A 24,546-nucleotide genomic window follows, 5' to 3' on the forward strand; every position below is an offset into this window, starting at 1 on the left:
TGCAGGGAGCCGCTGCCACTCCTGCCAGTTGTTAGCTCGGCATCAGGGAACCGGGAGAGGCACAGCCTGGCCCTGCGGGGATAATGCTGACAGCTCTGGTAGCAGCTGATTCTGGTGTCTTATTGCTGCCTTATTTTGCAGAATGTAACACCCTGAATGGATTAGTGTCTGAGGTTTTTATCCGATTCTTTGTGGAGACAGTTGGCCATTATTCCCTGTTCCTAACCCAGAATGAAAAAGGAGAGCGTGCCTTCCAAAGGGAGGCTTTCCGTAAATCTGTGGCCTCCAAGAGTATCCGCCGCTTCTTGGAAGTTTTCATGGAATCCCAAATGTTCGCTGGCTTCATCCAGGACAGGGAGCTGAGGAAATGCAGGGCTAAAGGTACGGGTGCGTGTGTCCCTTGCGGCGCGGGTCGCGCTGTTCCGCTGGGGTGCCGCGGATTGCGGCAGCGCCCCTCCATCCCCCGCGCTCACCGGGAAAGCGGAAACCATCCCTGAAATCCTGCTCGGTTAACCGGAAGGTCGCTGTGAGCGGAGGCTGCCGGGGCGGGAGCCGGGCCGTGCACGGGGACCGCGGGATCAGCCGGACGCGGCTCACCCATCCCTGTCTCCATCTGCCGCAGGGCTCTTCGAACAGAGGGTGGAACAGTATTTGGAGGAGCTCCCGGACACGGAACAAAGTGGAGTAAACAAGTTCCTGCGAGGCCTCGGTGAGGAAAATCTTTAGAAAGTATTTCTGAAATGAATTTTCGTTGTGGTGCTGGGTTTTGGTTGTGGTGTTTTTTCTTTTTGATTTGAAAAAGCCATACCTGATGTGAAGTGAGGTAGTCAAGCGGTTTCAGCGTGATAGGAATTACAAAAAATAAAACAATGAAAACATAGTTAAAGGTGATAAAACCAGATTTAATGATGGTGCTTGTTAACACTTTCATTTTCACTTGGGGATGGGGGAACCAAACCATAATCGAGGAGTGGAACAGGAAGGGGTTGGGGCAGTCTGTGTTCTGTAACTCAGCTCTCCCTGCTGGTGCCGATTAAAAGTTACACCCATTTGCTGTCACTTTGGTTTGACTTCTGCTATCTGCTGGAGACTGACGGTGTGCTTCCTTTAGGTAACAAAATGAAGTTCCTTCACAAGAAGAACTAGCTCCTTCCTGCTGAAACACCAACCCAAAACCTATTTATGGCACCGTGCGAGACACCTGCGACGCTGGAGTGCAGAGTGGGAGGGGAGTGGAGCGAGCTGAGGCAGCTCTAGGAGACGATCCATGGATGCTGTGTCAGTGTGCCACGTAATGGCTCCTCCGTGTTTTTGGGCAGAGTTTGTACATAATGTGCTGTAAGCTTTTGTAACTGATTTTGTAATGAGCAAGAAAACTGTGGTAAATATTTGTATATTCCTGAGAATACCAGGTGCTTGTTTTTTTTCTTTAGTATGAGTTGAGTTATGCTTGGTGCAAAAACGAGTAGCTGATTATGTGCAGCTGACTGTCTCAGCAGAACCACTGACTCCAAGGGGTGTTTGATGCCTGAACACTGCGGGGTGAATGAGCTGGGGTACATGGGAGAGGTTGTACGCACGGGGCTGCTCTCGTGCGGCACAGGCGCTTGTCTGTCTGTCTGTTTCCTTCAAACTGATTTTAAAGGAGAAATAACAAAGTAACTTGATAATAAGGTACTTGGTTCACATTGCAGAACCTCCACTTGGTTTGAACTCTGGTCAGTAAACTCCGTATAACCCACTGTGCACTAAGATGCTAAGCCTGGGGAGATCCCAGCTCTCTGACATGCAAGCTGCAGCGAGTAGGTACAGTACAGCCTTTCCTAGTGTATGTATGTATGGATCCTAATAAACTCTGTAAATAGACCTGTTTGTTTATATTCATTGCAAACCTCTGCACTTCCTCATGTGGAGCAGGTACAAACACAGCAACTCACCTGTGATTTTTAAATGAATTTGTAATTAAAATGTAAAGTGGATATTACAAACCTCTCTTTCGGTAGGTTTGTTGTTTTTGTTTTTACTTTGGGGTTTCTTCAGTGTTTTTCACCAGAGCTAAGACAAGACATTTTATATCCCTTTTTAAAAAATTTTATCCTAACAGAAGCATCTGTTAAAACATTTTTTCATGGGTTAGCAGCAAATGATTTTATCTTTGTATCACAGATACTGCTCCTGACCTGTGGTATTTGCAGTTGGCTTTGTGCTGTGCGTGGTGCTCAAGTGTCACATTCTTACTTGATCTAGAAACAACTCCTGGTGAGGTTGCAGAAGTTTTCTCATAGTCTGAAGAAGAAAATATTTAAAAAAATATAAAATGCTTCAGATCTGACAGATAATGAAAATTAGCTGAAGCCTCTTACCTGCAAAGGAAACCCACCACACTGGTTTTTGTTGTTCTCAGCGTGACTGCTGTAGTTAGATGGGCTTTGAGGCTTGCGCAGTTCCTAACCTGACAGTGGTTCTGGTTTGCTATCAGCCTCATAGAGCAAATTCGAGGGGCAATTCACTGAAAAGGTGAAGTCGTTTCCTTTTTCAGTTACCTCCCTCACACTCCAAAATCCACAAAAGCTTCTTAAGTGTACATGAAATGTCAGTGAAATGCCAGGTGCTTTTGCTACAGAGGAAATGTCACCAAAACTGGTAACTTCCATTAGTTTTACTCTGTGATACGCTCCAAGTTCCAGAATGATTGCTAGATATAATTCTTGAGAGTGGAAGGAGTAACGTCACTTGTACTAGTGGCTTCTGGCCTTTATATAAACAACAGCTGCTAGCAAATGGAGAGGGAAATACATAATTCCTCTTCAGAAAATGATGGAGAAAACTGTATCAGGACATGCTGTGGAGTTACTGCAAAGGCAAGACAAAGCCGATGTACAAGAATGTTGTGCTGTAAAACCCATCTCCTGTGCCAAAGCTGTTTTGCTCCATTTGCACTTTAAAAATTAAAGGAGAAAGCTTTTAAACATTGTGTTATCTGTCAACGTGTTCCCATTTTTGTAATGTGAATCAGAGCATACCACTGGGCAAGGTGGGATCATGGCCCAAAAAATCTGTGGGTGCCTTTTTGATCCTCAGACTAGAGCTGTGTAAAACAATCCTTGTGGTACAATCCTGGAGGTCTGTGCTTGAAGATATCAGATGAACAAAAACCAAGGAGTGCATTTTTTTCCCTACTGAATTAGTTAAAACTAATGGTGTTCCTCAGCATGGAACATTGTAAGTGCACCAGGAAAATTCTAAAGAAAAATAAATCCAGGCCTGTGTTTAAAATTGGTAAAGTTTTGTTTAAAATCTTAACTGTATAAAATCCATTTTTAAAACCCCTAGAAACCAAGGTTAAGAAACAGTAACACTCCAGAATTCGCACTCCAATGTGGCAAGTAATTGTGTTTAAGGACGTAGTGTTCATTTTCCCACTATTACGGATGCTTAATAAAGTGACCAAATTTCCAAATATTCCTAAATTCTGTTCAAAACTCCGCTTGCCGCGCCGGGAGCAGACAGGGAGCCGCGCCGGCTGGGGGCGGGGCCCGGCCCCTCACAGCTCCGCCCGCCGCTCCCGCCGCTGCGAAGCCTCGCGAGATCTCGGCCCCGCCCCGCGCTCCTTTGCCCGCTCTCGCGAGAGCCGCGCCCTTTCTCCCTCGCGCACGCCGGCAAGATGGTGGGAGCTGCGTCCGGGCCGGAGGGGATGGGCTGGGATGGGATCGGATCGGGGACCGGGACCCCGCGGCCGCCGCCCCTCGCTCCTGCGGCGGGACGGGACTGCGGAGTAGCGGAGGGTGGTGGGGAGGCACGGCTCCGAGCTCCCCGCGGCGGGCGGGAGCGGTGCGGGGAGGCCGGTCCGCCATGGCGGCCGGCTGCGCGGTTCCCGGGGCGGGCGCGGGGTTCTCGTGGCGCTCGGTGCCCGCCTCGCTCACGGCCGCTCTCCCCTTTCCCTGCAGCCTTCCCGGCTCAGGAAGACCCGGAAGCTGAGAGGACACGTCAGCCACGGCCACGGCCGCGTGGGTGAGTGGAGAGGCGGCCGCGGGTGCGCCGGGGCCTGCGGCAGCGCGGCCCGGCTGGGGCCTCTCTGGTGCTGAGGGGATGCTGCTGCTGCTGCCGCTGCTGCTGCCACCGCCCTTCCCGGATCCATAAAAATGGGGCTGTGCGTGCAGGGCACCCTGGAAATATCGAGCGGTGCTGAAGGCCGCGGCGTGCCGCGGTGATGGGTTGATCATGTCCTGCACGTTTTAGACTCCCTGGGTTTGGTTTGTAACTTCGGCTCTGCTCAGCCCATCAGTACTGGGTATGCGACATCTTCAGCTTCCAGGGCAGTGCAGTCTCCCTTTCAACTCTATCCACGCCAACCTTGTCACACTACAAGAGAAAATAATTAGTTTAAGTTGACATTGAAAGTATCTCTAAGTATGGTGTGTAATATTAATGTAACAAGCTTAAAATGTTTCTTCTCAGGCAAACACAGGAAGCATCCTGGAGGACGTGGTAATGCCGGTGGTTTGCACCATCACAGGATTAACTTTGATAAATAGTAAGCTAACGTTTTAAATATCTACTAGCAACATGCATGCTCATGAAGTAGAAGCAACTGACTTTTATATGTGAATAAGCAAAGTTTCTGCAATCCTGTGTGTTTTTTCCTTTAATGGGAAGTGTGGTATTACAGCTGCTCGTGTCCCCACTTACCCTAAAATCAGAAACCTTTTCACTTGGCATTTTGGGGAGTTCATTGTAGCATTAGGTAAAGCTGACCAAAAGTGCCTGTTACAGTGTGGTCCCTGCTTGGCAGTGCACACAGAGCAAATTCAGAATGTGTTGTTAAATCCTGTTGGCTGCACCAGGTAAAGGGGAGGGATGTTGTGATTCCCGAGACTATAGAGTCACATCTGGGCCCTGCCCGTGGTCCTGGTGTGCTGGAGTGCTCGGACAGGAACCACTGATCTCTGTTCACTGGCTGTGCCCTGCCTGGCTCAGTCAGTCACCGGGTTAGTGACAGCAGTGCCACAGCTTCCCAGGCAGGACAGCCCTCCCTGGGTCCCTGGAGGTGGGGCTTCCCTGGAAATACAGCCTCGGCAGGGACAGGGATTGAGGTGTGAGTTATGGGGAGAGGGACACTTAGAGAAAGTGTAATTGTTCCTTGGTTTGGGTACTAACCATTATTGCACCTGAATTCCACACATACTAATATTAAAAAGGGTGTAATGTGGCATTGTGGATTCTCTCATTTTGTAAGATGCTTGTCTCAGTGTTGCTTTAGAGTTGTGCTTGTTCGGGATGAGTTAAATTGTGATCTGATGCAGAATGTGTTTGTGCCACAGTCACCCTGGTTACTTTGGGAAGGTGGGCATGAGGCACTATCACTTGAAGAGGAACCAGAAGTTCTGTCCCACGGTGAACCTGGACAAGCTGTGGACGCTGGTCAGCGAGCAGACCAGGCTCAACTACGCCAAGAACGAGGCCGGCCTGGCCCCGGTCATCGACGTCGTGCGCTCGGTGAGTGCTGCTGGGCTGAGCCCTGCACTGCTGCCCTCCCAGGGGAGCCTGGGCTGGGCCTGTCCCGCTGGGGAGGTGCTGAGCTGCACATAAGCTCCAGTGCTTCTCTGCTTAGAGGCTCACCAGACAGATCCCTGGGCTCTGAGTAGTTACAGCAGCACTTGGGGTGTTGCATTTTTCCCTGTAAGGACTTTTTGTCCTACTGGTGTGTGTGTGTGTGGAGGGGCACTGCCCTCCTTTGGGGAGGTGGTGAAGGATGGCTGGTTGTAAATGTTCCTGAAGGAACAAAACCATGGTGGAACCGGTCTCCCACCATGTCACCCCCGAGACTAGAGTCACATCTCCACATGTTTGGTTGTCTTGGTGTGCTATAGTTCTCGGACAGGAACACCTGATCCATATTCACTGGCTCTGATGTCTTGTGTCTCAGCCAGCCACCGAATCAGGGACACTGCTCTGCCTCTGCTCGCCACTTAGGGCTGCTTCTCACCTCCTGTGACTTCAGCAGCTGTTTTGTTAATTGTCTTCATGTCATGATTGTCCTTTTAATGTAATGAATTGACTGGATAAGGTCACGGTGATCATGGTTCTGTTTTTAACTGGTGTGTGCTAACAGGCCTGAATGTAGGAGCCTTCGAGCTGATTACAAACACTGAACTTCTTTTTTAAATCCTTCTAGGGCTACTACAAAGTGCTGGGCAAGGGGAAGCTGCCCAAGCAGCCTGTCATTGTGAAAGCCAAGTTCTTCAGTAGAAGAGCAGAGGAGAAGATCAAAGAAGTTGGTGGTGCCTGTGTGCTTGTGGCATAAAAGTTTTTGTTTTATTCAAATTTTTTGAATAAACAATGCATAAAATGAGCTGGTTTACAGAAGTTTGAGTTGTTCTGATTTTTCTTTCCTGACTTCTCCAGACACAGTTCACACTTAATCTTACCTGTAATATTTGATCAGTGGTTTGACTGCTTCTCACTTAATTTTGAAATTGCCTGACTGCGGTGTTCAGTACCTGCCCTGTGCAGATATCTCATTGTTTTGTCTTTATAGGGTGGCAAAACTAAGTTCTGTATTTGTGCTGCTCTTCTCTTAGTGATCATTTCTGCAGCTGTCTGAGAAGAGGACTTGATGTGATTTTGATGGGGATTCTTGGACACTAAAATGGCATCCTGGGGAAATTTGTGGGATCATGCCCTGGCCTGTGGAATAGAACAGCAGGAGTGTGGACAAAAAAAATGCAAAGTGACAGCAGTGTACTAGTAACTGTAAATTGACATTTGCAATCTCTGCCCTCCTCAGGCTGGGTATGCAATTCCTGGTGTTCCCAGCTGTGGGACAGAGTTGGTGCCAGCTATCCTCAACTTTCCTTACAGCTGGCAAAGCAATGGCACAGCTCTAGAACTGCTCTGTGTGCAGTGCTGATGTGTTGGGTTTGAAATGATTGAAATAATCCTTGCTTGGTTGTAACATCAAAGTAGGACTTGTGTCTGCAAGGCTTGGCCCTGTGTGCCAAAGCAGGATTTAATGGTAAAAATGACTAATAACTAGATAACAAATAACTAAAGCCAGTGAGCTGGTTCTCAAGTGTCAGACCAAGAGCCTACAAGCGCTGTCACTTATTTTATGCTTGCTGCTGAAGTTGATGCACATGACCTTCGAGTATGTGTGTGATAGAATCTTAGTCAACTTCTAACCTAGTGTTTGGCAGCAATTAAATTTAGAGGGCTTGTAGGGTGAGGTTGACATGCATTTCATTTATAAAATTGTTCATCTTGCCCAGTGGTCCTGCTGCTTATGAATAGCTATGACATAAATGGGCAGCTTGTTCCAGAATACAGAGGAGTTTGGGAACTGTGTCTCACTGGCTCCTGGGACTGCTGTTTCCTAATTTGTGATGGTGAATGTAGCTCCATCCCCCACTCTCAGGCCCCAGCCATCCAGCCAGTTCTTTATCCAGTGACCAGTGACCCCTCCAGGCCATGGGCAGCCAGTTTCTCCAGGAGAATGTGTGGGAAGTGGTGTCCAAGGCTTTCCTGCAATCCAGGCAGACAGACAGACAGCTGCAGCCTTTCTCTCACCACCAAGGGGGTCACCTTGTCAGAGGAGATTGGGCTGGTTAGGCAGGACCTGCCTTCCATGAGCCCACACTGACTGGGTCTGATGCCCTGGCTATTGCACAGGTGCCACTTGATGGTGCTCGAGCTGATCCGCACCATGACCTTCCCCAGCACCAAGGTCAGGCCTGTGATTCCCTGGATTCTCTTTCTGGGCCTTCTTGTAGCTCATTATATTCATCAGCCTTCTCCAGCTGCCTGACTACTGCTGTGCACACCTGCCTCAAAACTAAATTTTAAACACAATTTTTTCACTCTTCCCCTTCCTACCAAGAAACTTCTGCTCAGTTTTGCATGTTGCTCAAAAGGCACAAATTGAAATTTACAGTAGCCTGCTTTGCTCATCCAGCCCCAGCTTTGGCTTGTAAGGTGACAGAGCATTTCCCAGTATCAGGCTTTGTTTGCACTGCATGGATGCTTTGGGCTGTGGTTTCTCTGTGTCAACATTGTGGTAGTTTCAGACCTCAACTTCCTACTGCAGACATTACATGTTTTTGTAGGTGCAACTTTGTCTTCTTAGCAACAGGAGCTGCAAGAAATGAGAGAGATGAAATGAGGTGAGAGGCTGTGCTGCTTCAGTGACATTTGCCCCTGATAGATGGTTGATGAAGATGCACTGTAAAAAGTGAGCTTGTGTAATAGGCACTGATAAAATGTTAATTAACCCACAGGTACAGCTGGTATAGCTCATCTCCAAAGGGCCCTCTGGTTTTGGAATTGAAATCTGAAGTTTTAGTGGTAGGTTTGAATTTATATAAGTAATTTGTCAGTCAAGTTGGTGGGTATCTACCTGAATGGGTCTTGGGTATGAAATAGGATGCAGACTTTAGCATAGGGTCCATTTATCTTCTAAAATATTTTAAATACTGAAGACTTCAGGATACAATGCTTAAAAAAACTACTGGTTGTTAATTTCTGAGACATTCATAATTTTGAATTGCAGAATAAAAACCCAAACCCAGATCTGCTTACTAACCATTTCCACTGGGATCTACCAGAAGACAGAATCCCTCAGGAGAAGGGATAGCCCCGAGATTAGAGCTGCTGCTCTTCTGTGCTGGAGAAATCTGGAGATCGAAGCTCATTCCTGTGGCTTCAGTTCCATCCTGCTGGTAGCAGGGCCACCATGCCAGGGCCATCAGCAGCTCCATGGCACTCTGGTGCCAGGAGGCTGGATCAGCTGGAAGGGTGGCTCCAGAGGAAATGAGGCTTCATCTGCTTTTTCTCCTCTGATACAACTTGCAGGAGTTGCCCTTTGCAGTCTGTATCTGATCAACATCTCTGACAATCTCAGAGTTGAGGATGAAACATGAACTGCAAAACTCTCACTTGACCTTGGGGAGCTTAGGCTGGTGGGAGGAACACTGGGAAGCTCAGGTTTGGTCTATAATCTGATCTGTGGTCGTCCTAATAGCTAAAATTTGATTACTGCAACGTGCTTTTTCTATAAAGAAGATTGTCAGAAGATGCTGTACATTTTTCAAAGCAGCTTTCTAAGATGTGTTGCTTAAATGATGGACTTGTGGATACTATTTTCTTTACATGAAAACTGTAAAATATTTGAGTGAAATTGTAAAAGCAGCCAGAGAATCTCATCATTTTAATTGCACAGTTTCAGCGCTTCTAGCAGGAAGTGTACAGCGTGTGACAATTCAGCTTTGTAAGGAGATCAATAGAACAGATTAGTTCAGTTTATACAGAAGTTGCAAATACCAGAGAGATAGTGGGATCATGGTTTGTAAACCTTAAACCACGCTTTCCTGCACAACAATCTGCACAGATATTGTCCTCTGTAAAGCAGGTATGTGATTTTCAGCTGCAAGGAACTTTTTTTTTCCACAGGGGCCACATGAATGTTTATTTGATCGTGCATCCCGTGTTGCCCTCTGGTTTGCACTTGAGAGATCGAGTGTTTTGTGAGGTGCAGGGCTTGCCATGAGCCATTTTGTGACTCTTCATGTTTTCAGGGCCACACTTCAGCCAGCAGGAATGGAGACCCTGGATCAGTTGTGGAATTGTTTGGTGTGCAAATGGGAGCTGCGGAGGAGGGAGCCCAGGATGCTCCCCTGCCTCCATTCCTTCTGCAAGGAATGCCTTCCAGGTTTGATCCAAGGATACAGCTGTGTTCCCACTGAGTATGAAGTTCTCTATGAAGGTAATGTTTAAAAACCTCTGGCTTGTGCTCTTTGCAATGCAGTGTTATAAAAAGAGATGCACTGAGAAGCACTTTTTGAGCCTATTCTTCTATAGCACTACTTTAAATTGATAAACTGAGACAGTAAAAATTTGTGTGAGCAGAAAGTGGATTGGGAGCAAGCCACTTTTGTCATGTTTTTCATCCAACAGCAGTGTTTTGGAGAGAAATGACACAGGCAGCATTTTAACATTTTTTTCAGAATGGGCTGAATGTTTCACTTACCAAGCTGACATTATGAATATTTCATTTTCTTAGCTTAATAAATGAATAAATGCTACAAGATAGCTTCCAGAGCAAATTTTTTTTGCAATCTTTTTGACATGCTGGACCTTTCTGTGGTTCTGGTTGTGGTGATTGTTTTGCTCTTCCTTCACCCCCTCCTTCAGTGCCTCCCCACCAACAACACAAAATCACCCAGTTCTTTTGTTTCTAAGAGAGGTAATAATAATTGTTATAACATATGTGTATTGTGGTGCACTGAAACTCTTATCTTGCTGTGAGTGGTGTTTCTCTCTACCTTAACCCTTGTGGCTGTAACTCACCCTAACAAGCTGAGTAAACTAGTGAGGACAAGAAGCATTTCTTGGCTGTGCCTTTTGGAATGTTGGAGTTATTTGTACAGTTCTTGGTCGTGATGTTAATAGAAGATGTGTAACTTTTTTTTTTAAATAAAACCTCGATGGCAGAATATAGTAATTTTAACTGAAAGTGTCTTAATTGCTGTGGGGAAGCATTCCAGACTCATTACTAATTTATAAGATGAGCAAAGGCATGTAGATAACTTGTATTTTCACAGGCTTTGAACTTTAGTTGAGTAGGAGGCATAATTTATTGTCTCTTCTGTAGCAGATTTTAGAAACATGTAGGAAGAGAAGACACCTTCCCTGAGGTGAGGGGGATCAGAACTGATGAGATGACATAAACCAGACTGGTTCAGGTTTGAGAATAAATGGAATCAGTGTTCAGAGGTCACTGTTGGAAGGCTGGCAAAACAAAAGCTAAAGGCAAAGGGAAAAGGCTGTTCATGTGTAGGGTACTGACAGAAAAAGATGTGAAGGTAGGAGAAGGAGAGAAAGAGAACAAGGTAGTTGTTGCAAGTAATGTCTCCTTAAAAATTTAATGCTTGGTCATAGTAGGCCTAAAGTCTGAGGGACCTCTCTGCAATAAAATACTGTTGAGAAAAGCACTCCATTAATTTTTATGTATCCTCATTTGATATCTCAGCCATTTCTCTCCTCCTTCTTTCTGTTCACCAAGTGGAAAAGTAAATTTCTACCACTTGCTGATCTTGGATGAAGTGCAGCTACAGGTTCTAATGAGTTGTTAAAATATTGGATATTTCTTTAAGGTGGATCAGGAATTGTTTGTGTATAGCAACATGGAATAAATACTGGTTTATTTCTGTATTCCTGAAATTTCTCTGTTTACTTTTTCATTCTTGTGTAGATAGGGAACTTGTGTGGGAAAAAGCAAGACTAGAGAAAAGAAATAATTAACAGTGATGACCCAGTAAATGAAGTGAGACACCAGGTGCAGAGACTCAGTTAATCTATGAGCAAGGAAAGCAGCAAAACCAAAACACCTGTGTCTCTTAATTAAGCCAATGACGGAAACTGCAGCCACCACAGGTCAGGCAGGATAAATTTGTGAACTCTTCTGTTGGCACCATACTAAATGTTGCTTATCTGCACTGACTGCTGAGTTATGGGTAGTACAAGTCCAGTTTCCAGTGTCATACTTAAGTTTGAACATATGCAGGTGCCAGTGGTAAAGGGTAAGAGCAAGTGCTAAACCACTGTAGCTGAGTAAGTGTAAAATATTGCCTGTAAGAAAAATGTGTTCCTTACTCACTTTGAGTTCCTCAAGAAACATGTAAGGGTGGAAAAAATGAATGTATTTGCAAGTGAAGTTATTCTGGCATTTGTCACAAAAAGAATATTTGAATGTGCAGGTTTCTGTATGCTTTACTTCAAGTAGGGCTCTGCTAACATAAAACTCTTTTCTAGTTTGTTGGGTTTTGTTTGTTGCTATTGAAGTTGCTGAGAAGCTGGGAGTAAGTGGTCCTGACATTTGATAGCCCTGAGGTAGCAGCCAGAGCTCCTATGGAAAAGCTGCATAGCCACCAGAATTTATCCAAACTGTGAGAACTGAGAGTTTGGGAGTAATTTGAGTGGAAAAAGGAAGTTATCTTTGTGAGTTTGGCTCCTACATATGCTTTTTCTATGAAGGCAACTTTAAGCTTGTCAATCTTCCTTTTATAGTTCTTAATTTTTTTGTTTTGTTTCTTTTTGGTTTTTTGTTTTTTTTGGTTGGTTGGTTTTTTTTGGATTTTTTGTTTGGTTGTTTTTTTCTTTTTTGTTTGTTTTGGTTTTTGCAGGCCAGTGTTGTTTTCCTATTTTTATTCCTTGTCTTCCTGTAACAGAGGATCCACATCCTCCTTCTCTACAGATTTGCACGTTATGTGTTTCCAGTCTGTTTACTGCATGGGTAAAAAAATAATTTTCAAGAGAGGGCTTGAGTAAGGAAAAGAGAATGTTCTCACATCTCTTGAGAGGGAAATGTCTCAGATTAGGACTTTCCCAGCACCTACCTGTGTGAGTCGCCACTCGTGGTACAATGTTGGTTCTTGCTTTCTTGGGTCTACCTCTTTCTCATGAAGTTGTAAATAGATTCAAAACCAGATTCATCCAGGTTCCTGTGTTTATCCCTCCTCCCTGAACTGGAGGTGGATGCCAAAATAAATTACCCCCCATCTGCAAATCTTCCTCTCTGTAGGATGTTCAGTGATAGAAGTTGATTTAGTGCTTTAAATATCAGCAATATGTTAATTCCAGAAGTAGTCAAATGAGGACCAGTGGAGGTGCATTTTTGGGAGAAATTTGTTTTTGCAAGACTGTCTTAGCTAAAGGGTTTGTTAGCTTTTTTTTCCTCAAAGAAAAGAAAAATCACAGGTAATTGCTGCTCAATCACAGTTAGGACCCCTGAGAACAAGGCAGGTCAAAAAAGATGAACTAAAACACCTTATGGAATTCTGCTAACTGATACAAGCCCTGGAATTCTTAACATTTTATGACCTAATTGGGTAATTAGCCTAACCTGCAAAGTAAAATGCTATTAGTAGTTTTTCATCTTTGTGAAGTGGTGGATTTAATTGCATGATGTTTTTGTATTGAACTTGTGTGTTGAGCTATTACTGTCTGAAATTTCATTTAAAAATATTCTTTGCCCTTTTGTACTTCTTGAAGTTGGATAACAAAAATCCTGGAAAACGGCTGCATAATTTCTGCCCATATTCTCTGCATAACTCAAAAACTGTCCATGCTTGTGTTGTGTTCACTTAATGCCAAGAAATGTAATAGAGTCGTGTATTAGAGAAATGCAAACAGATTGGAGAAAACCGAACTTTTAAAGAGAGACAATGTGGCTTCAACTATTGACAGATGTCCACTTGCTGCATTTTATTATTTCCTGATGAAAGTAAACAGTTTTCTTCAGCTTGTCTGGTAGGAGCTAATATAAATATATATTTACATACATACATACATACATATATATATATAAACACTCGTTAGTGAGGCACAAAAGTCAGTAAGGTGTTGATCAGAGAGATCTTAGGGGGTGTATTTCAAGAAAATCATTGAGCTCTAGGACTGCTTTGGCTCTGGGATCATTTTCAGTCTGAAGTTTTGGCACAGGAATTGCGGAGCACTGGCTTCAGAAGACTCCAGGTGTCGACACACAGTGCCTTAGCTTGTATTCAGCCTGCATTTAAAGAATAAAAAATAAACAGACAAACAAAAAGCCATCTACAGAGTTGTGTAAACCACAGTTTAGTTCACAGTGAGGCAGTTTAGCTGCCTTGGTGGAGCTGTGGTATCTCCAGGATACCCAATAACCTTGTTTTGATGCACTCATTGAAGGCAGGTGATGCAATGATCTATTCATCCTGAAGGAGAACAGCCTTTTGCCTTAATTAGAGCCACTCAGAACCAAGTGCATGTTTTACCTCTAAAAAGGGGAGTAGAAAGGTTATTCTGAAGAGAAAAACTGTTCATAATGTATATGTTTAACTTAAAGTGGGTTTAAAGTTACTCAGCCCTTTGCACTGTGCTGTTTGGCTGCCAGAGCCAAAAGGCAAGTGAAACTTTGAGGGGTTTAGTTATATAAATATGAAACCCTGGAGTGGGAGGTTGTCTTCAGAGCTGTTTCCTATCACCTATAATTGGGTCTCCAAGGAAATGTAAATTATGCCTGCAGCTTGAGGTGTAGTTAATGCTCTCTGAGAATAATTATTCTGATGGTTGTTGGAGGAAAAAGAGCAGAGGAATAGGTGCAACATGTGGACAGCAAGTACAAATGTGGTGTGTGTCGTAGCTCCACTGTTTGTTCCTTTATGCTAATCGATTCTCATGATAATCATAAGTAAAATATCTGCATTGATTTATTTCTGAGGCAGTCAGCTTGAGGGTTCTTTCTATTTAACCCTGAGCAGACTGGAAGACCTTGAAACAAAACTGAGCTGTGGCTTTTGATGTACTTGGTGCCCATGGGTGGTGGAGAGGTTACAGTTGGCACTTCAGAGATGATTTCTGTAAATGATCCACAGCTCTGTCACTTGGAAATTAGATTGTTGCAGTGTAGATGGAGTAAAAACCTTGAAACCACTCAGAAATTCTAGTTCTTTCTTTATCTGTGCTTTTACAAAGGGACACTTTAAGTGTTATTATTGCTGGGGCCAATGCATTGTGGCAGCTTCCATTAACAAAGTGCTGTGGGATGTGAGAGATCCGAGCTGGGGCCTGGGCAGGATGAGGCAGAACCTTGTTCTTTTCCTGAAAGCTGATTTTGGATATCCCAGGTGTGGAGTTGAAGTGTCCAGACTGGGCATCTGTGTCTGATTAATGGATCCACTGCCTCTGAAATTCCATTTCTCCCCAGCCCTCTGTTGGGTTACTCTGGCTGAAGGGAGTGTGGGAGTGGAAATAAACCTCGTGACTGCTGGAAAAGGGCTGCAAACTAATTCAGCCAGGGAAACATCTGCTGTTTGAGCTTTCCAGGGCTCAGAGGTGCCTGTGCCTAAACACAGCCAGAGTTACACATCTCTTTCTGGTGCTGGTGCCTTTTGTGGTGATGCTCAGATGCACAGGGCTGCTGGGGATGGGGCTGAAAGGAGCAGTGGGGCCCTGGAAGGATTCAGATTTAGGGCTGTTCCTCCACACCCCCATGTGCTGACACTTTGTAGGAGTCTCTTCAGTACAGTGTGGTCTCCAGAGATTCTTCTGGTAACTCTACATACACTGAGAATATCTTATACGTGGTTTAACCTGCATATAATTCTGAAGCAGGGCTTTATTCTGCGTATCACAATGGAACAGGGCTTAAATCCAGCATTAGGATCCTTGCTAGCCTTTCTAAACTGATGGCCATCTCTTTAGCAGCAAAATGGAATGTCATAAATAACAATTTCAAGTGCTGAACAGCAGGAGGCACTGAACTTCTAAAAGATAATTTATGCAAATGTTCCTACCTCCTTCCTACCTATTTATTTCCATGAAAATTAGAATGTGTCAACATCTGTGTCAGCTTTTTGCTACTTCTGGAAGTTCTGATATCAATACTGGCCTGTCTTTAGGCACCACAATTGTACCTGATCTCCTAACATGTAAACTGTTGTTGGAGTCCTGTAATTCCTTGCTGAGTTGCCTTTCAGAGCCAGAAATTGCATCATTCTCCTACGTACAAACACTGAGTCTCCAGGGCTTCTGAGTGCTCTTCCCTTCACCCACAGTGCTCTAATCATGATATATTTAAATGAGCTGTCTGCAAAGTGCAGGTTCTTAAAACAGATTAGCAGTGCTGTTTGGAGGCACTGGCAAGGTAGGAAGGCAAGAAAAATATTGAGGTTATGGTCTGCAAAAAGTACAGTGGGAGTGAATGGCGCTGTGGGACTTGCTGCTACCTGGATTGGGAAAAGCTCCTCTCTTCCCTTCTGCTCCAGTCTGAGGATTGAGGGAAGACCCAGGCAAGAAGGGAAGTAGGACGCTGCTGTTCATTTTGATTATGGGATTTTTATTTGGGAAAAATGCAAGCAAGGCAAGCTTTCAGAGGCCTGAATGAATCCTAGAGGAAAGGACAAGGAAGAAGGCAAGAGGAGAAAAAACCTCTGCACCCTGTAGTGACTCAGTGCATCTTTCTTCCCTGCTGGCTGGCCCGAATTCCTGGCCAAAGAAGAGGGAGCAGCCCCAGGGAGGGGTGTAGTGACTTCAGTGTGCACCACAGCACTGCTGATCCCAGGGAATTCCTGTGTGTGCAGTTCCTACCACCCACCTGTCCCCAAAAACGGGTGACTCTGTGGGTGGCTCTTTATCCAGAGCACAGGTAAGGGTTTTCCAGGAAAATGTGCCTTGCTGGTGGTTTGCGCTCTGAGCACGAGCACAGCGGGATGCTGCTTGTGGCTGTTTGTAAATATGGATGGAATTACTTGCTTAATTGCTCCACAGTTCATTTTGGATTGTATTTATTATTCCGAGATAACTTTTGATTCTTTGGGGAATTCGTATTGAAAAAGATGGGGCATTTCCATAGAGCACAGGTTTTCATTAAGTGGAAAAGGTATCAAATAAACCCAATTAGCTGAATAAGTGTGATCTCCAAAGCCACCATGCTCAGGCAATCCCTTTTCTAGCAAGATGCAAATTTGTCTCCTGTGCTTTTATTAAAGTTTTAGCTATAGGATTCAATATTAGGTGGTTTTGATTAGCCCACCTGTTAGTAGGAAATGACTTCCAATACTCTTTTGCTGTGGTGTCCTCATTATTTTTCCTCTTAACTACTCTTCTAAAAAATTTAGATTTTTTTAAAAATTAAGTTGATGGCTCTGCATGCCTTCTGTTAATCTCAAGGGAATTTTAGATTTGAAATCATTGTAATTTACTTGGATATTTGAGACACTCTGACATTTACTCAATCTAAGCTGTACTTGGTTGTCTAAAACAAAGCTCTGACCTGTGCAACTTGCTCCATGTGTGTCTCTGGAACAACACTGATTTTAGCAGCAAAATGTGGATCTAAAACCTGGGAGAAAATTGTGCTGTGCATCCAGGGCATCACTTTGAGATGTCCCTTAACATTAACTAGCAGCAATGTTATTTACCTTCAAATTGTTTGTTTGTCAGCACATACATAAGGGAGGCTTTTGTGCAGAACTCAAATCCATGTGTGATTTGTGTTTTCTAAGCATGAAAATTATTGAAGGGTTTTTTTTTAATTGAAAAACACTTTAAAGATTGTCTTGCTCATTATCAAAGTAAATGCATTCTAATAATGGTGTATTCTGTCCTTCACTGGTTTGTAACAAATTAGCAGAATTTAAAGCTCACATGAACCAGCCTGAGGCCATAAGCATTTCCATGAAGTATCATTCAATTGGTTTAATTTGATTTAACATTCTGCACTAACAGAACAGTGTTGGAACATAATGAAATAGTTAAGGGAATAAATCACATGGGACTCCATTTTCTTCATGGTGGAAAAAGGGAATTCTTTATTCACAGAATTCCTTTTTGTACAGTTTTGCAGACCTCGTGTGGGACTCCAGTTGGTTAGTAGCTTTCTTGCCAATTTCTTTATTGGTTAGTAACAAGTTATTATCCTGTATTGATTGGTCACTCAAACCCCAGGGTGTATGTGCAGGAAAGGTTGGTTGTGAGAAATAGTTTTCCTTTTTCTATCTAATGGTGTAAAACCAGTTTATACAGGTGCTGGTTGTTTTTGCCCAGGAGTAGATTGTTGTGCTAATGAACTGCTCACACCAGGATCGTTTTCACACGGGAACTTGCGAAGTGCTAGCTTGACTTAGACGAAATGACAGCCTAACAGATTTTTGAGGCCTTTTTCTTATAATTTTTCCACTTTACTACAAGAAACAGTGACTTCAATAGTAACCTTTCTTACCTTGTGTATTGTGCTGATAGAAGCTGTCCTTGCTGGGACAAAGCCTAACGGAGAGAGTCCTGCCTTTCTTACTTGAGGAAATCACCTGTTGGCCATTTCCCTCTGGGTCCATTTGCAGGCTATTCTGTAGCCTCATCGTGGAGGGTTTCTCTCACTGTTAGCCCGATCAAGAGCTGGCAGTGCTGTTAGGGGAGAAAGAAACTGGTTCCAAGTCCCCAAGGCTCCAGGTGGCTCTGTGAAGTCAGGAGCTGGTTTCCCCTGACTGCACTGAGAATTAGAGCACGTCCCATGAGACTTATTTCAGAAGCTGCTTGTAGAGTAGGTGTCTTGCTTTCCTAGGTTATCAATAAGATAATGTGTCGGTCTTCTTATTCCTGCTGCTGTCCCAGCTGTGCCACTTCTACAGGGCTGCCAGGGAAGCTTGAGGAGAGTTTCAGCTCCCAGGAATTGGTGCTGCAATTCACCAGTGCTTGTAGGAAGCACCACTTACAAGGAGGAGGAGGAGGAGGCACTGTCAGTGTAACACAGCTTGCCTGGCCTCCTCCTGCTTTTGCATGTCTCCAGAGAACAGAGCTGCTAGCAGGCACCTGAAAGGCTCCTGCTCTGTCATTTGGGAAAGCATGGGGAGGTTTTAGTGCCACCAATGTATGAGAATTGTGTTGTGCTAGGGTGTAACATGTGAAAATGTGATTAGCTACACACATTGTAGGTAATTTTTCAGCTTCAGTCCTTATAGGAAGGATGCAAGGTAGAGGAACTGCTAAAAAGAGCTCTTGAGCTCTCTGCCATTGTGGGCATCTTTATCAGATAATTTTTGACACCTTTGTAACTCCTGCCAGCAAACACCCTTAAACAAGGCTCAGTTTGTATGCCTGATGAGCAGAGCACTGGAAATTGCTTGTGCTGCCCTTTCCCCTGGGGTGACTTGTGGCTGAGTAGCACAGTCACCTGTGGGCACAGCCTGCTCCTTTTCGTGCCTGCATGACCTCTCAGGGCTGTGTGAAATGCACAGTAAAATGAACAGTTTAGGTCGATTGTGGTCTGCTACTTGGGCCCCCAAACCGCAGCACTGCTGTAAATGCAACCTTGGAAAATACAAAGCAATTAGGAAAGCTGTTACAGCAGCCCAGCTCTGAAACTGAGGACATCCAGAATTAGCATTCTGCCCCTGGGCAGGGACTGCAGGAGCCATTCCCAAGGGACAGGCAATACCAAGCACCTGGAAAACAGGAGAGACTCTGATAATGGTGTAATGTGAAGAGTAATAGACAGCTTAAGGTTTAATTAACTTACAGGCCACTCTCCATGTGCACAAACAATTTTGAGTCAAGGAAAAAAAGCACGTGGAACAGTAGAATGTTGTCATTGATCTTGCTTTAAAACCTTGCTTAAGTGAGTTTAAAGCATTTGGTCATTGAAAATACTGTTGTTAGTTATCATAAATAGATGACTTGGCAAAGTGAGCACAGCATGGAAATTCTGTTTTTAATAGATGGTAAAAAAACTTGGCTTAAAAAAGGTACACCTTGATAAGGTGAACCAGACTGACACACCACCACTACCCTCTCTAAAAGACTGTTTCCACATCTACAGTAGTTTGCAGGAATGTGGCCAGGAAAATGCACTGTCCTTTTACAAAAAACCCCAAACCAACACAGCCAAATACAATAGAGCTCCTAGGCCAAGAAGTCAAGGAATGAATATCAGGTGCAAAAATGCAGGTGTGCAGTCATGGACACCTGCTTGAACTCTTGGTTCTCAGCCCAGGCAGACACTGAGATTCACCCCAGTTGTTCTCAGTTATTAATGAGGGTGGAACCAGGTTCTGCTGCTCACTTTGCTTTGGGGGAGATCACGTTTTGCCACCTCTGGATTGACTACAATAATTTTCCTTATGAAACTTTTTTTATCCTTTATCTTTTTTCTGACTTGTTGCTTCTGCCAGCAGCACATTACTCCCCCACGACTTCACCTGGATTGCATCCTGCCCTGTAAAACTGGTACTGAGGAGTTTGTGTTCCATGCTTGGGTATACCTCTGGGGGGGTAAAGCTGCTCCAGAACCACAGAAAATCTCAGAAAGCACAAGTAGATCTGTAACAAGGGGGTACAGTTTAAAGCACAGCTCAGTTTTAATCATCTCCAAGCCTAGTGAGAATTTGGACATGCAGATATCATCAATAAACACGGAAACAAGTCAACTGAAATGTGGTGTTTTTCTAGGAGTTTTGTTGACGTGTTTTTCTTTTCTGTATGTTGAACCAGGTCTAGCCACTTAGGGCTTGAAGGATGCTTTAGTTTCCTGGAACTGCCCATGTGATCCAAAAAAGCCACAATACTGAAGTGTGGTTCATATCATTTCCTGGTTCGCATGGCTGGTGTGCATTGCTTTGTTTCTGGTGGTTTTCTTTTTTATTTTTTTTTTTTTTTTTTTTTATTTCAGGCATCCTTTCCTGCCCTGTGTGCAAACAGACCTGCTTTGCAAGGGATGTAGTTGAGAATTTCTTCCTCAAGGACTTTCCAGTTGGTGATTCAGCTATGGCAAAGGTAAGTGAAAGCCACGAAGTTGAAACACTGTCAGATGAGCACTGGAAACAGAAAATCTTGTTTAAACAATACAGATTCTCTGATAGTTTGCTTATGCAGCACTGTAATTACTTCATCACCAGAGATGAACACATTGCCTTCACAGTGATTTTAAAATTTCAGTTGAAGAATGAGTTTTACTCCCTGTATTTTAAATAGTCCATTAAAAATATTGATACTAATCTATCTGTGATAATCAACATATTAGGAAGGTACTGAATGTCTTGGATTCCTCATTGTCCTCTTAGCTCTCAACTCAAGGTAAGCAATCATGGAATTGTTAGGATTAGAAGGGATCTTTGGAGGTCATCCAGTCCAACTCCTCACCAAGGCAGGGTCACAGGAGCAGTGACACAGGAACACATCCAGGTGGGTTTGAATGTCTCCAGAGAGGGAGACCCCATGGCCTCCCTGGGCAGCCCTTCCAGTGCTCTGTAACCTCAGTGTAAAGGGTGACACACCTTCATGTTGAGATGGAGCTCCCTGTGTTTTAGTTTATGGCCATTGCTCCTCATCCTGTGGCTGGCACCATCCTCTTAGCCCACATTTGAGATATTTATCAGCATTAATGAGACCCCTCTCAGCCTTCTCTCAACTAACCAGGCCCAGCTCCTGCAGCCTCTCCTCACTGGAGAGATGCTCCAGATCCCTCATCCCCTTTGTGGCCTCTGCTGGATCCTCTCCAGTATCTCCTTGTCTCTCTTGAGTTGTGAAGACCAGAACTGAGGAGAATTCCCTGGATGTGGCCTCTCTGGACAGCTCCAGAGGGACAATCCCTCTCTCTACCTGCTAGCCACAGGAGCTGTCTTGACTAAATTGTTACACCAACATCACGCCTTAGGTCATGTGAGCAGTTACAACTTTCTGATTGTCTGTTTTAATGATACAAAAGCCACATCATATTGCAGTTTCCCACTGGGGAATGGATTCAAGGGGAGGTATTGGATTACAGCTTCTGCCTTGAATTGGCATTGTACATAGGTGGATTTAACTCCAGTTAAATATCCAGTGAACAGGCAGGGCTATTCTTCAGCTTTGCAGTTGCCACTAGTTTGGGTGGAGAGGAGGAACAGAGAAGGCTGTGTATTGTTAAAGAGCAAAGAATGTGTAGCCTGATCCACAGAGTGTTCTGGGGACATAAAAATAATTAAGGCAAGCAAACTGTATTGACATCTTTGGGTGTACATTGCTTGCAGAGTGCAAACCTGATCTAAAACAAGAAGGGGTGTATTAACATGCGCTCTCCAAAGAGAGGAAGAAAATTCAGAAGATACTGCTGAGTTTTTAAAATGCACTTATTATACTGGGACTTCTTAATTACTGTGACTTGCATCATTTACTTTTCAATGAGAATTTGTGTAAAAAGGAAATCAGATGAGAATATCTAATGTCTTCAAAAGCAGTAGATTATTTTTTCAAACCATCTTTAAAAGAAGGATTTTCTACTCTGTAATCCCTCAGGAGTCCTAAGAGCAGTTCAGTAATGCAGGTTTCTCACTGGAGCATAGGAGTACCCTAGAGCAACTTGTGAACCTTCACAGTTTTCAGCTTCCTTTTTGTTAAGTCAAATCATGTAGCTTTGCTTGCTTTCTATCTTTAACCACCACCACCACCACCACAATCCAAATGAAAGCCACAGTTTCACCACCAGTGACACCAAAGGAGAAGCACAGATCATCCACCTGAGGCACATCTGAGCTGCCATCGTCTTAATTTTCGTTCTGTGTTCAAGTGGGAGTCTGTCAAGGCTTGTAACAAAGTGCTTGGAAGCAGCAAGGCATCTCTCAGGGTGTGAAAGAGTGGAGCATGAGTGATAGGATGTGCTACATGCCAGCAGCAGCACTTTCAGAAATACACAATTCAGAGTCTCCTGCCCAAAATCCCATTTCCACATCATAAATAATGCAGCTCTGGGAACACTCTGCACCTTAAAAGTGATGTTAACGCAGTGCAGTGTCAATACACATTCCAGTCAGGCTGGCAGCTGAGCTGCTGCAGGTAAACCTGTGCTTAAGCAGTTCTGGTGATGGCAGAGAAGGCAGAGCATTCCTCAGCTTTTTCCTGAGCAGGACCTAGGTGGGTACATTTTAGACAAGTCACTTCTTTTCATATAACAATCTTTATTCCACAAATTACATATTCTTGCATTTTGATTATATAAGTTTTATTAGGCTCTTTGATTTAAATTATTGTATGTACCTTTTGGAAAACATTGCTGATGAGCAAATGGCTAAATTAACATATTGGCTTGCGCAAACAATTCCCTCTCTAGACAATTAAGCACATTTAAAACTTTGCTTTGTTGTCTTATTGTCAAGAATTGCCCAATCTCTTTGTGAATGAGTGTTCAGAAACTCTTGAGTAATGGCTTGATAAGACACCTGTTGTGAAATGCCAGAGCCATAGAAGGAAATGATAAAATTTTAATTAATTTTAGCAAAACAAAAATTTTTCTTCCTGTGCTGAAGTGAGTCAGAACTTGACTTTTGTCAGGGAATTCAGGTGGATATTGATGTTCCACTAAGTGTTCAAGCTGTGATTTAAAACTGAGACAACCAGCTAAGAGCTGCAGTAGTTCTTCCTTCAGGCTTTCTATTTCCTGAGCCACCATGAGGAGAAACCCTTCCCTTGCACTCGCCAGAACCTGCACCAGGGGTTGTGAGCTGGGCACAGGCTGCTGTGTCCTTCTCTTCACATTCACATCAAAGAGTTGGGATGCAAATATTCCAACTCCCAGCTGAATTGAAGATCAGCTGATGCCCAGCAGAAAGGACCCCGTAGGAAGTGATTTTGCCCTCTATTCCTATTTGCTTGAGTAGCCCTGAGTAGAAGCAATATTGAGGAGATTTGTGTGTGTACATAGCTGTAGTAGATATAGTGTAGTCTTGAGGGAAATGCTTCAGTTTAATAAAGTGGTGGTAAAGCCTTGCTTTTTATGCTTTGATAATGGTAAATTTACATCACTGTTCTCACTCTGCCCATGAGTTTTTGTGGCTGTGATGAGCCAAATACATGAATATTGGGAGTTTTGAAACAAGGTGTTTTATGCCTAAAGCAAATAATTTTTAAAAGAATTATCATTGTAGCTGTCTTGAAATTACTCTGGAGTTCATTCTGGATACAAGATGTTGCGTTACCCACTTAATTTCTGTGCCGCTCTGTTCATTTCCCCCCAGTGCCATGTCCAGGCAGCAGGGCCTGTAAAGCAAAGGGCATTCCCTAAATTGTTGACTCAATGGGAAGAATACTTAATTAAGGTTTCCAGGTGTTCCTGTGTCTTGTGTTTCCAGTTCACCACATGTGATATCAAGATATAAACTGGACTCATTTCTGGTCAACTCTTTAGAGGACAAGAACTAAGTTTTTCATTAACAGTATGTGGGTGTGTCCCCATGTTGTTTTCTAGATGATCTCACCTGTAGGATGCTTTATGTATTTTCCTGAATGTTACACAGTTACAACCAGGCTCTTAAAATAACTTGAATTGCTTTAGTCTGAGGACAAAAAATATAAAAAAAAATATTAAGCTCGCCAATCTATATGGTAGTCTGTTAAGGACGGCAGTTTGTACAGCTGATTTGTCATGCCTGTGTGTAATTGCACTTTTTGTTCTTAGAGCTGCTCCATGTGCAAGGAGAAGAAACCTGCCCACAGTCTCTGCACAAGATGCAATAAGTGGTTGTGCAGCTCATGCACAGAGGAACACAGACATGGCCAGGAACCTGGAGACCACTTCCTGGCTTTATCCCTGAAGGGCTGCACAGGTACTGGGGGCAGGCTGGGATTTTCTTTCTTCCCATATCAGTTATTCAGCTGCAGAGGGAGCAGTTGCAGGCTCTGTGCCACACACACCAGGCTCTGTGTGACCCAGAAGGATATGTACATGTCAACAAGAGATTAGGTGATTTTTCCCAAACTTTAGGGCCATTGCCTCAATCAGCATTCCACGGTATTGGGAAAAAGTTTGGATATTTGTGTTTGACCGATGAGATCTTCTCCACATGCTTTTCCAATGATGGGACAGGGTTTGGAGAGCTACAACAGCAACAGGCCTTGCCTTTTCAGTATTTCTGTCCCAGTCTGGGGAATTTCATTGAGGAAACCATGACAAAGCAATTCCTGTGCATATGACAAGGTGTGTGAGGGAGCCACAGACAGCAGGAGGCTGTGATCACTACAGGATGTTCCTTTCAATTTGTGCTTGAACAA

General features: G+C 43.9%; 3 protein-coding genes and 2 non-coding genes across 7 annotated transcripts in view; all 5 read left to right on the plus strand.

Annotated features, from left to right (window-relative positions):
- DENND2B (DENN domain containing 2B) overlaps positions 1-3,276 on the plus strand; it is a 154,084-nt gene extending 150,808 nt beyond the window's left edge. For all 3 annotated transcript variants that reach the window (XM_030950093.1, XM_030950092.1, XM_030950094.1), the window contains 3 exons: positions 142-381; positions 623-709; positions 1,112-3,276. In XM_030950093.1, coding sequence (XP_030805953.1) covers positions 142-381; positions 623-709; positions 1,112-1,146 — 362 coding nt within the window. In that variant the 3' untranslated portion in view covers positions 1,147-3,276. The remainder of the gene's footprint in view (positions 1-141; positions 382-622; positions 710-1,111) is intronic.
- Positions 3,277-3,579: 303 nt separating this feature from the next.
- On the plus strand, positions 3,580-6,366 carry RPL27A (ribosomal protein L27a). The gene is made up of 5 exons (XM_030950095.1): positions 3,580-3,667; positions 3,948-4,011; positions 4,459-4,534; positions 5,322-5,496; positions 6,176-6,366. Exons 1-5 carry the CDS (start codon positions 3,665-3,667, stop codon positions 6,302-6,304), a joined length of 447 nt encoding a protein of 148 aa, XP_030805955.1. The 5' UTR covers positions 3,580-3,664; the 3' UTR covers positions 6,305-6,366.
- Positions 4,869-5,001, plus strand: LOC115904861. Its single transcript, XR_004060819.1, has one exon. It is a non-coding gene; the product is annotated as a small nucleolar RNA SNORA3/SNORA45 family (small nucleolar RNA).
- Positions 5,819-5,950, plus strand: LOC115904862. The gene has a single exon (XR_004060820.1). It is a non-coding gene; the product is annotated as a small nucleolar RNA SNORA3/SNORA45 family (small nucleolar RNA).
- A 2,257-nt stretch (positions 6,367-8,623) lies between the features above and the next one.
- TRIM66 (tripartite motif containing 66) overlaps positions 8,624-24,546 on the plus strand; it is a 44,939-nt gene continuing 29,016 nt past the window's right edge. The window contains exons 1-4 of the mRNA XM_030950090.1: positions 8,624-9,257; positions 9,570-9,757; positions 20,195-20,298; positions 23,954-24,101. Of these exons, the coding sequence (XP_030805950.1) occupies positions 9,145-9,257; positions 9,570-9,757; positions 20,195-20,298; positions 23,954-24,101 (553 nt within the window). The 5' untranslated portion in view covers positions 8,624-9,144. The remainder of the gene's footprint in view (positions 9,258-9,569; positions 9,758-20,194; positions 20,299-23,953; positions 24,102-24,546) is intronic.

The sequence above is a fragment of the Camarhynchus parvulus genome, chromosome 5 (assembly GCF_901933205.1).
Source record: "Camarhynchus parvulus chromosome 5, STF_HiC, whole genome shotgun sequence".
NCBI classification, from domain to species: domain Eukaryota; kingdom Metazoa; phylum Chordata; class Aves; order Passeriformes; family Thraupidae; genus Camarhynchus; species Camarhynchus parvulus.

Excerpts from the sequence above, each read along its gene's own strand:
- RPL27A (XM_030950095.1), top strand. Across the intron at positions 4,012-4,458 it reads CCACGGCCACGGCCGCGTGG|GCAAACACAGGAAGCATCCT; the intron begins GTGAGTGGAGAG and ends GTTTCTTCTCAG. Across the intron at positions 4,535-5,321 it reads AGGATTAACTTTGATAAATA|TCACCCTGGTTACTTTGGGA; the intron begins GTAAGCTAACGT and ends TTTGTGCCACAG.